The 12089-nt window shown below is 43.5% G+C and overlaps 1 protein-coding gene across 1 annotated transcript in view; it reads left to right on the forward strand.

Annotated features, from left to right (window-relative positions):
- The first annotated feature begins 7439 nt into the window (after positions 1–7439).
- Positions 7440–12089, forward strand: part of LOC116326348 (nuclear receptor ROR-alpha A-like) — a 50221-nt gene continuing 45571 nt past the window's right edge. The window contains exon 1 of the mRNA XM_039618551.1: positions 7440–7549. Coding sequence (XP_039474485.1) covers positions 7522–7549 — 28 coding nt within the window. The 5' untranslated portion in view covers positions 7440–7521. The remainder of the gene's footprint in view (positions 7550–12089) is intronic.

A 12089-nucleotide genomic window follows, 5' to 3' on the forward strand; every position in this document is an offset into this window, starting at 1 on the left:
GTAGTAGTATGAATTGGCTTGGAGGAGGTCATTCACATTTTCCAGAACTGTCCACCGGACCAGATTGGAGTCTTTGCTGGTCCATTTTTGGTCTAGTCTATGTCTTAGTAATTATTCCCATGTCCTGTTTTGGTTTGGTAAATGTCTTTGCTCATGGGTTCCTCTCTTGATGGTTTCCACCTTTGTCTTGTCTCCATTGGTGTCTGTTTTCCCTCCTTTGTGATTTCCTGTCCCTCCTTCATTGCTTTCATTTGTGGACAGTGTGTCCTGGGTGTGTCAATAGGTATGTTTCTTCCATTGTCTGATGGCCATTCATCTGTTTTTCCTCCCATGCTAACAGTGTATGTATCTGAGTTCATCCTCTTCTGCTTAGTTTGGTTTTGTATGTTTCTCATATTGACTCTGGGTTTTTAACTTGTGTTGCTTAATTTAATAATCTTCTTTTTTAAAGACGTTAGGAACTTCTTTGAAAAAAAGTGCTGAGCAGAATTTTGGATACACAATCCATCCATTGCCTGAAAATGTTCAAAGGATTGATTTGTGATATCTTCAAAGGCTTAGCTTTTTTTCCTAGAACCTTCTTAAATGTTCAGTGGTGTTGAAGTTGGGTAACTGTGTATGAAAGTCCATGACTAGCAGGACTCCTTGGTCCTCTTTGGTCTTCAAGTAGTTCTCAGATCTTTGAGGTGTGTTTTGGCTCATTATCTTGCTGTAGTATGAATTTTTCTCCATAAAGATGAAAACTGTTGGTGGTTTTAGTTTTCTGAAAACCTGTGAACACGATAACTTGAGAAGGATGCCACCTAGGATTTTGAAATTGATAATGTAATGTTTGAATCTCAGGAGATCAAATTTTCTGGAAATCTTGTGAATGTGAGGCAGCACTAGCAATAACTTAATTAAGAAAATCTCAACATTCATGTCAGTTTTATTGTGAATTGTGTGTGTAATATATGAACCGGTTTTAAGACAAATAAGACGTGCTAGTCCTTTGTTCTCTGCACTCCAAACCCGAGTTTGGTGGATAGCTTTAGACTGGTGCTGCTGGAAGCCTGGATGTAACTGGCTGACAGATTTCTGCTGAAGCTGCGTCTCTCAGCGGTTTCTTGCTGCGTCGTCCTCTGTTATCTTCCTCTTTGCTTAGTTTTTGTTGTTCGTTCTGTCTGTCTTTGCATTGTGCTCTCTTCCTTCCTTTTCATGTCTCTCCTACCTCTTGTTTCTTTGAACTGTTTGTTTTGTCAACCACAGCGATGGAGGGCGGCAGCACGACACCACACGACTGTGTGCTTTTTTCTTTGTCACGTTCCTCTGCGTCTCTCCTGAAAGGGAAAAGTGTTTTTTTTTTTCTTTGCAGCAATACAACTCTAAATCCAACTCCAACAGAACATGAACTCCACCATCTTTTCTGCTAATCACTTTCAGGGCTTTTGTGCCTTTATTTTCATTTCTTTATTTTATTATTCTGTTTTTTCTTTGTGTTATTTCCTGTCTCTATTATGTCATTTTCCACGTCGTTGTGGACAAATGCGTCATTTTTTTCTCTGTTTGTTTCAAATGAAAAACTGTGATTGGGTGTTCTTTTGTGTTTGTTTGACATAATCTTGCTATTTTTAGGCATTATTCTGCATCTCATTTGTCTCTTTGTGATGTATCTGTCTCTGCACTGCTGCTGATCTAATGCCAGGGTTTCATTACCAAAAACTATCTGAACTAATTGACCTGCGACATGACAGTTTTTTTTTCTTTTTAAATTATGTTGTTTTCTTCAATTTGACCTAACGATAGCAGTGCAGTCTCACTGCTATAATGACCAAAATGCAAAGATAGCACAATAATGAGAAAGCCCGTTTAGTAACTTATTGGGAGAACCAATAAGTTATTAAACGGGAGAACCAGTCAAACATCTCTGGCATGTGGTAAAAAGTGAAACTGGCAGCATTAATCTGCAGCTGAGAAATCGGTAAAAATGATGCACCACGGTTATGTTGACATCTCAAAGGAAACTTTCCAACGTCTCAGTTAGAGCTGAGGCTGTTTGAGAGGAAAAAGGGGGCCCCATTTCATTTTAGCTGTTATTTTTAAGAGATCTGATAAACCCAGTTATTCCCATCTAAGTGAAACCTCCCGCCTCACCAGGAAGCCAAATGGAAGAAAATATGTGAATATAAATAAATAAAACCAAAATATTTACTTATTTTATTTAATTTAATTTATGTGCCCTTATTTTTAATAGTGTAAGAGACTCTGCTGCATTTTGTAGTCATTTTGTGCTCATGCTGGTTTGTGTGTGTGAGAGGTGGAGAGGAGGGGAATGATGCAACACTAAAAATGACTTAAAATTATACTCGGCGTAGAATCTGGCTTCCTTCTTCAGTGTTTCTCGAGTGTTCAGTTAAGGCTTGGTGTAAAAGCCTGTTCGTTTCCATACACTCTCCTGTTTTAATGTCCAACTGTACAACATTAAAAATCATGTTTGTACTGCAACGAATTTTTGAATCGTTGACTTTGGAATCAGTCTGGATTACCTCACTGACGTTACTGTTTAGTATTTCAGATTGCAACATTATAATTATCATATTGATCAGCACCATAATGCCATTGCTTTACCAGCGAATAACTGGTTAGGTCAAATAAAAACTGCTCTAAAAGTGTGACTGGAGGCATTTAAAAGCATCTCTTCTTGAGATTTTATTTTTTCTTTGCTGGATCAGCACCTCACAGGTGGTACAAGACTACTAGACTGCCTGACTACGGTCTACCTGATATTCCTGTGCTGGTGTTGTTCATGCGTCATCATAATGTTTGTCCAGGGTCAACATTGCAACTGGCCTCTCACCTCGTTGCGATGTCATATCTTTGGAATGTGGAAGAAGGAGAAAAAACATGTCTTTGTTTATGTAAAACTCTCTTCTGGAACAAGTGCTCAGCATTTCAGGGGGTTTTAAAAAAAAGTTCTTATTAAGTATTATCAAGTTAGGTTTGCTATTAACCAAATTTAGGTTACTCATGTTCTTTTGCTAGTAATAGTTTTTCATAGCTTTAGCTAACTTCTTGGCTAATGCTAAGTGCTTATACAATGTGATTGGTCAGTTGCAATGTTGATTCTGGACAAACATCATGATGACGACGTAAAGAACAACACCAAAATAAGAATATCAGATGGTGCTGACTACAATAATGTTGCAGATTGGTCATTTTGTTTGATTTTGTGTCCCTTTGTGGTAACTTTGTGACTTCCGGCGCCGCTCCGAGCTGGCAGCCAGTATCAGCAGCTCCGACCTGACCGTCCTTTTTTTCTCTTTAATATATGTTTCTTTTTGTTTTTGTGTTTATTGTTTTTGTTTTTCTATTGTGGAGTGCTGTCCCTCACAATGGAGCTCAGAAATCTATGGGCAATGGTACTCTTTATTACATTTTTTACAGCGTCTTTGTCCGGAGAGCGCGTGGAGGTCCGACCTCCCATTGTTTACAGCAGGGATCAGCTGTTAGCCCTCGGAGCCTCCGCTGCCCTGCCTACCGCCGAGCGCAGTGTTGCCAACTTAGCGACTTTGTCGCTATATTTAGCGAGTTTTCAGACCCCCTAGCGACTTTTTTTCTATAAAAGTCGCTAAAAAGACGGAAAGCGCAGCGTATAGCTTTTACTCTCAACAAGCAGCGGTGCTGTAACGCAGATCAGTTCTTCTTTAATCTTTTACTCTTATGCTGTTTTGTGGATCACAAGGTTTAAAACTACTTATAAACACACACAAACACAAAGTAACTCCACCAGAGTGCCTATTTCGGTCACTTTTGCCGGTCCAAGCCCGGGTAAAGGAGCAGGGTTGGAATTGTGACATTAAAAAAACAATAATTGCTAAAAGAAATTTAATTTGTAGTTCTAAATAAACTCTAAATGCATTTAGGACGTTTTTACTCACTTTATGTCTCTTCCACGGTGTTATCTCTCTCCAACAACATAGGTTACAATTATATTAGCGTGACCAATTATGCAAATTAGGTGATGACGTCATTTAGCGACTTCTAGCGACTTTTAGGACAGCCAATAGCGATTTTCCTTACTGAGGAGTTGGCAACACTGGCCGAGCGAGCCAACATCCCCTGCGAGGTGAGGAGGAAGAGATGCGGTACTCGGGCCGGGATCGGGCGTCGCAGTAAAGTTAGGAGGTACCGGCCAGCGATCCCATCTATTATTATGGGGAATGTGAGATCTCCCCCCAATAAAGTAGACGAACTGGCGGCTCTTACCCGACATCAGAGGAGCTACAGGGAGTGCAGCCTGATGTGCTTCACAGAGTCGTGGCTAACTGCGCTAACTCCGGACTCACACGTAAACATGGATGGTTTTCATCAACAACGGAGAGTGGTAAGAAGAGAGGAGGGGGTCTGGCTGTGTTTGTGAACGATAGATGGTGTAACTCTGGGCATTTATCTATCAAAGAGACGCTATGCTGTAAGGACATCGAGCTGCTAGCGGTTAGCATAAGACCGTACTATCTACCGCGAGAGTTTACACACGTGATTATGATAGCTGTGCATGTCCCGCCCTCTGCTAGCGCTGCAGCAGCCTGTGAGGTCCTGCACACTGTAACCAGCAGACTCCAAACGCAGCACCCTCAGGCCCTTTTCCTGATCTCTGGGGACTTTAATCACATCTCCCTGTCCTCCACTCTCCCCACCTTCACCCAGTATGTCACCTGCCACACCAGAGACAATAAAACATTGGACTTATTGTATGCCAACACCAAGGAGGCATACAGCTCATCACCTCTCCCTCCCCTGGGGGGCTCAGATCACAACCTGGTTCATCTCCAGCCTGTGTATAAACCTCTAGTACACAGAGAACCAGTTGTGAAACGCACAGTAAGGAAATGGTCGGCAGAGACTGAAGAGGCCCTGAGGGACTGTTTCCATTCTACTGTGTGGGACAACCTCTGCAGCCCCCTGGAGGATGACCTCAACAGCATCACAGACTGCATTACAGATTACATGAACTTCTGTGTGGACAACACCGTACCCATCATAAAGGTACGGTGTTTTTCTAACAACAAGCCATGGATAAATCCTGAAATTAAGGCTCTCCTCAAGGAGAAGAAGAGAGTCTTTAGATCTGGAGACAAACAGGAGCTGAGAGTTGTTCAGAAGAAGCTGAAATGGAAGATAAGGCAGGGAAAGGAAAACTACAGGAGGAAGATGGAAGAGCAGCTGCAACAGGACAACATCAGAGGGGTTTGGAACAGCCTGAAGACAATCTCAGGACAAAAACCAACCCCCAGGCTGCAGGAGACTTGGGGTGGGTGAATGACCTAAATAAATATTTTAATAGGTTTGATCAACCACCCACCCTCCCACAGCATCGCCCCCCTGCTGCAATCTCCTTCATCTTCAGGGACTGCCTGTCCTTCATCTCAGGACTTCACACCTCTCAGCTTCACACTTCCCAGCTCACAGTCATTACACCCACCCCGGCTTCTGTGGACTCCAACATACACCCCTCCCCAAAATCCACTCTTTCTATCTCAGCACTTCAAGTGAGGAACGAGCTTCGCAAGATCAAGGTGCGGAAGGCTGCAGGTCCAGATGGCGTCAGCTCCAGGCTCCTGAGATGCTGCACAGATGAACTGTGTGGCATCCTAGGTTATCTGTTCAAGCTGAGCCTGTCACTGGGGAAAGTACCACAGCTGTGGAAGACCTCCTGTGTGGTACCGGTACCAAAGACCTCCCATCCCAAGGACCTCAGCAGCTACAGGCCGGTAGCCCTGACATTGCATCTGATGAAGACCCTCAAGAGGTTGGTTCTAAACCATCTGCGCCCCCTGGTGAGGTCTTCATTGGATCCCCTGCAGTTTGCTTACCAGCCTGGCATTGGGGTGGAGGACGCCATCATCTACCTCCTGCACCGAGCTCTGACTCACCTGGAGAAGGCTGGAAGCACTGTGAAGATCACGTTCTTTGATTTCTCCAGTGCTTTCAACACCATCCAGCCACGACTTCTGAGAGACAAGCGGAGTTATCCGGAGTGGACCACCACATGTCCCAGTGGATACTGGACTACCTCACAGAACGCCCACAGTATGTGAGGTCACAGGGCTGTGTCTCTGACACGCTGGTCTGCAGTACGGGGGCCCCACAGGGAACTGTGCTGGCACCGTTCCTCTTCACCCTCTACACTGCAGACTTCTCCATCAACTCCCCACGCTGCCACCTACAGAAGTTCTCTGACCACTCTGCCATAGTCGGCCTCATCACAGGTGAGGACGACTCAGAGTACAGACAGTGGACTCTGGACTTTGTAGACTGGTGCCAGCAGAACCACCTGCTGATCAACACTGGGAAAACCAAGGAGTTGGTGGTGGACTTCCGGAGACGCAGACCCACCACACCGACACCGGTGAACATCCAGGGAGTGGACATTGAGATAGTGGACTCTTATAGGTACCTGGGTGTTCACCTGAATAATAAACTGGACTGGAGCCACAACACTGATGCTCTTTACAGGAAGGGTCAGAGCAGACTCTACCTGCTGAGGCGGCTGAGGTCATTTGGAGTACAGGGCGCTTTTAAAGACCTTCTATGACTCTGTGGTGGCATCTGTCATTTTTACAGTGTGGTATGTTGGAGCAGCAGTTTATCGGCAGCTGAGAGGAAGAGGTTGGATAAACTCATCAGGAAGGCCAGCTCTGTTCTGGGATGCACCCTGGACCCAATGCAGGTGGTGGGAGACAGAAGGACTCTGGCCAAAATAACATCTCTGATGGACAGAGTCTCCCACCCCATGCATGTAAATGTTGCTGAACTGCAGAGCTCCTTCAGTGACAGACTGCTGCATCCTCGATGCATGAAGGAGCGTTTCTGCAGGTCCTTCCTCCCTGCAGCTGTCACACTGTACAATCAGAACTGCTCCCAACAATCATAGATGTTTACATCAGCGCTGTAACTGCAATAAGTTAATCAATCGATTCGCACTACAACCTGATTTGCCTCTTATCTGTAGTTATTTATATTTAATTTAATAACTGTACAGTACTGTTTATAGTAACCATTGTCCTTAATGTAAATATGTAAGAAAAATTGTGTATGTTTCTGTTCTGTGTCCTGTGTACTGTTTGTTTGTATATGTGTCTTTCTGGCTGCTGTTACAACCAAATTTCCCCTTGTGGGACAATTAAAGGATTATTCTATTCTATTCTATTCTATTCTATTCTATTCTATTCTATTTCTTTGGTGTCATTTTGCGTTCCTTCTCATCAGTGGTTCATATTTTTGTGTTGGTTTTTTTGGTGGTTTTATATAATTTTGAGCTCGTACTCTCACGGTGTCTTAAAAGTGTCCTCTCATTGGCTGAAAGCTGTGTCAATAAGAGGGGCAGGTAAGTGATGGGGCGGGGCCAGATCGATGACGTTGCAGTCACATGTACCCTCATGCTGTGCCGAGCAGCCGGAGGATGACAGTGCTGAGAGAGCTGCCGCTGGTCTCACACAGGGAGCGGTGTTACTGTTTTCTCCACGAGCCTGGATTATAACTATGTATTTTGTCATTTCTGCCATGAAAGGTGAGTCTAAAAAGTGTGTGTGTCATTTTACTTTGGGTTTAGAGTTTTCTTTCAGCGCTTCAACGTGATTGTTGGTCCACGGAGAAGCTCCACTCTGCTTTTTGTTTTGCACGGTTTCCCTGGTTTGTGTGCGCTCATCCTCACCGAGCTGTCAGCGCTGCTCTACATGTGTTGTTGTGTCTGATAACTGTTGGAGCGCAGAAACGCAACACCCTCACTGATCGTGGAACTGCTATTTTGGGAAATGTGAGTCAAGTTAGTGGGACTTTAAAGGATGGGAGGTGAAGGATGAGGCGGACAGCAGACGGGGTGTGCGTGAAAGTTGACGATATGGTCCTGAGATGCGCTCCGTGTAAATGAAAGTTGCGGGGAGGAGGAACTATTTCTTTTTTAAAGCTTGTGGCATTGCTCCAGGTTTCTCCATGTGCTTTTGTTTGTGGAGCGCTTTGCTTCACATCGAAATGGAAAAGAAAATCGAGGTGTGGGCAGGGGCGGACTACAAGATGGTGTGTTCCTGGGCGGTCGCGCACAAAAGCCCCCCAACCAACTTAGACTTGCTGGATGTGCATGTTCTCCTCTGTTAGATAAAAATGAGACAGAGTTAAAAAGCTCCACTATATTTGTGGCTCTGTCTCATGACCAAAGCCCAAGTTTATGTATGCAGTATACATTCTGAAACATTTGGATGGCTGATGGGCATGCTGGGAAATCCACTGCTTATATTTCCTGACTTGTGTTTTTGTCAAGAACTGAAAGGCTGTTCCGACTTATATGCTGAAAATATGCAGTCATACGTATGTATGTGTGGACTTGTGTGTGTTTGATTTATGTAGAAATTAGTCCAGTGGAAACAGTTATTGAATGAGTTACTCAATGAATGAGTGTGCTTGTTTGGTACAATCCCCCGTCCACTCAGCCTGTGAGGACCTGTGGTTTATGGGCTTCGCTCATCTGTTCCATGCTTACAGACTTTACACTCGTCTTCAGGTTACAATAGCAAGGCTCAATCTGTAGCCGAGTAGTCGATTCAGTGTGAGCTTATAGCATAAACTTAGATAAATGTGTCCATTCGCCTGACCTCTGACTGCAGTTGTTGTCCATGGTACTGATCAGAAGCTGGAAAGATGCTGTTGGTATTATTGATTATTGCTATAAGATATTATTTTTCAGTTTCTCTGTGTGTGTGTGTGTGTGTGTGTGTGTGTGTGGATGTGTGTGAGAGAGAGAGTAAGTGAGTTAGCAATGTAACAATAAGGGCTCAAAACAATGATCTGCCCTGGGGTTGATCACAGACGTGTTAAGCTGGTGGCACACTCCGGTCTCATTTTACATATTACAGGGTTGTTTTTGTTCCACTTGTAGTGGTCAGTCATCTAATTTGATATAATTTAGCAAAACTGTGGTTTGTTTGTTTTTTTTCCCTTTTAGTTCTTTGCTTTATTTCTTGTGTAGAGATGTAACAATGCTTATATTCTGACATTATACACGGTATAAAAATGAAGTGCCTTAAACCTGCATTCTGTTTAATGGTTACTGGAAGGCCAAACCCTGTGGTTGCACTTTGGGTGTATAGAGGTTTATGGGAAATGGACCTTCAGTTCCCTTGCTTTGTGTGTTTCGGGTCTCAGTGAATCAAAAATGAAGTGCACTTTGTAAATTACTTTGGTCTTCTGAATGCAGAGTGAAATATCTTGCTACAGGCTTCAGCACTTTTACTGTGGTAAAAGTTTTCCCATCAAATACAAACTCCGGAGGTCTGGCTGATCACTTCTTCCCCACTGAGAGCGAGACCTAGAGCCGCACTGCCCTTTGTAAGGAGATTTGTGGGGTAAATTCCCTGAAGGGTTGTTGAACTGGAAGTGCAAACTCAGGTCTTTCATAATCTTTTAAAAAGCCTCTATCTGCAGAGTTCATCTAGAGTTTAGCTTCAAGCTAAATTTTTAAACCCAGCTGTTGATGTCACTGTGATGCGTCGGCGCTTCTGATACGAGGCCAGACTGTCATGTTTAATGTGTCTGCATTAAGCCATGCAGACATGATTCTTTAATTGAGTTCAAACTGTCAGTGCTTTAGTCTGCCCAGCAGATTCAAAACAGTCATTTTTCTTTATTTCTTGAATGATTTGAAACGCACGCCTACATTTGGCTTTAATCATCATTCGTGTAGCCAACACCCAGGTGCTTCTCCTTTAGTAAGAAACTTTGCAGTTGTTCAAGCTGATTTTTATTTTCTTGATAATTGCAAAGTGTGTGTGTGTGTGTGTGGTTTAATGCTGTCTGTTCCAGATTGCCAATCTGTGAGAAAACACTGCAGGAGGCATTTAGCCAGCCTGTTATGTCAGAGGATTACAACAGCCAGGAGATTATTTAACTGTTTCTTAGGGGGAGGGGGAGTGTGGTGACATCACTGGTGACATTGTGATCAAAAAGTGCGCGCAGTTGTTTACATAAACAGAAAAGACAGACAAAAGTATCATATTTAAAACAGTTGGGAAATATTGTAGATTATGGCAGAAAGCATTTTTAGATTCTGCACAACAATTCTAATCTCAGCGATTTAAAAAAAAAAAAAAGAAGAAGAAGAAGATGCTTGGGCTCCTCGCTGATTTCCCAAAAGGGCTCCAGTGGATGGATCCGCATGTTGATTTCCTTGAACTTCAAATATAAATTATGATAAAAATAACAAAGTGCTGTCTGGTAGCTGGAGCTCGATGTGACTCTTAGCCCGTGTATCCTACACTGCTGTTGTCAGCAGGTCCAATTGTGGCCTGTACCCGGCTCAGGCTACACATCTCAGGAAACCTGCGCTGTACGCATGCAGGGAGTGATTTAGAGCTGCGAACGAGGTGACAGACCCTTCGTGATCCAGAACAGAAGACTTTTAATAGCTTTTAGTTCCTCTTGATAGATCTAGTTGGCCAAAGACTTTTTTGTTTTCAAATGGTAAATGGCCTGTATTTGTATAGTGCTTTACTAGTCCCTAAGGACCCCAAAGCGCTTTACACAGCCAGTCATCCACCCATTCACACACTGGTGATGGTAAGCTACGTTGTAGCCAGAGCCACCCTGGGGCGCACTGACAGAGGCGAGGCTGCCGGACACTGGCGCCACCGGGCCCTCTGACCACCACCAGTAGGGAACGGGTGAAGTGTCTTGCCCAAGGACACAACGACCGAGACTGTCCGAGCCGGGGCTCGAACCTGGTAACCTTCCGATTACAAGGCGAACTCCCAACTCTTGAGCCACGATCGCCCCGTCATCTCGTCATCTTTTCAGTCATCTTTTTCTGTTGGAAGCCAGAATGGAAATTTCAGTTCAGTCCCATTAATTCATCAGCCGTAGCTCCAAGCGCACGTCAGATGAAATTACATGGACCTGATGATGTCATTGTTTCTGACCCAGCAACGTGTTACACAAACTCGTTAGCAACATTTTGTGAATGCACCACATGACTCTGCTGCATGTGCTGCACACTCAAACTGTCTCTGCATTCATGTGCAGGATACATTAACTATTAAAATACCTATGAGGACAGTGCTGGCTGTCTGATGTGTTGGTCTGGCAGGAGATTTGTTAGAGATATCCAGGAGTTATCCATGAGCACATGACTGAGTCTTAGGAACTGTCAGCTGTCATTTATAAATCAGCATGCTACAACTGACCCTGAATTATGCTCTGCGCTGTATGAATCAGCCTGTAGCAGAATATAGGACTGATGTAGTTTTTCAGGAGTGCGATAACCATAAGTAACCATAAGTTACTGTCCATTACAGTTTGGCCTTGTGTATAAATGGCAGCTGCCTGTTTTATATTTCCTGTAGGAAATAGTTGTCTTTTTTCTTAAGACATAGAATGAATTCATCCAGTTTTCTGGTGGATCCAAGTCTGGCCTGGATTTTTCACTTTGCATTTAGTAGCAGCTTTTTCCCCCCAAACAACTAAGTTGGTCACAGTAAATGATAAAACGTCACAAAAACAAAACACGTTTTGTGATGAAAATAATCCTTCAGTAAAGCAGAATGTAAAACCACGCATCCATTTTAACAGAAGACAAAGCAGAAGGGCTTTTTATTAACCACCAAACAAACCTTGACACATTTCTGAGGCTGAGCGGCGTCTGCTCAGCCCTCCTCTCTCCTGCTGCTTTGATCCAGTGTCTGAGAAACGCTATTTTTTTTCTTTCTTTAGAGCTCAGTTTCAGATAATTTATCCATTAGGGATTTGTTTTGCTCAGGCTTTAGCATTTTTGGAGTAAACAGCAGTGGCTCTTGTGATATTCTTTCTCGCTCATTAGCCTTCACTTAGTGCTGCTATCTTGCTAATTACACATTATACTGTGGTATCTGTACAGTAAGCAAATGCAGCATCCCGAGGGAAAACTCTGGAAGTTCATCTGGATTCCTGGTTCAAAGTGAAAGTAAGATATTTGTTGTGTACTGTTAAATAAAGTAAAAAAGCAGTGCAGCGTTAGAGGAGGTGTGGGGAAAAAGAAAACGATTTCTTCCAAAAATATATTTGAATTTTGTGTGTTTGATTTTCTT

Source organism: Oreochromis aureus, linkage group 1 (genome assembly GCF_013358895.1).
Source record: "Oreochromis aureus strain Israel breed Guangdong linkage group 1, ZZ_aureus, whole genome shotgun sequence".
Taxonomy (NCBI): Eukaryota; Metazoa; Chordata; class Actinopteri; order Cichliformes; family Cichlidae; genus Oreochromis; species Oreochromis aureus.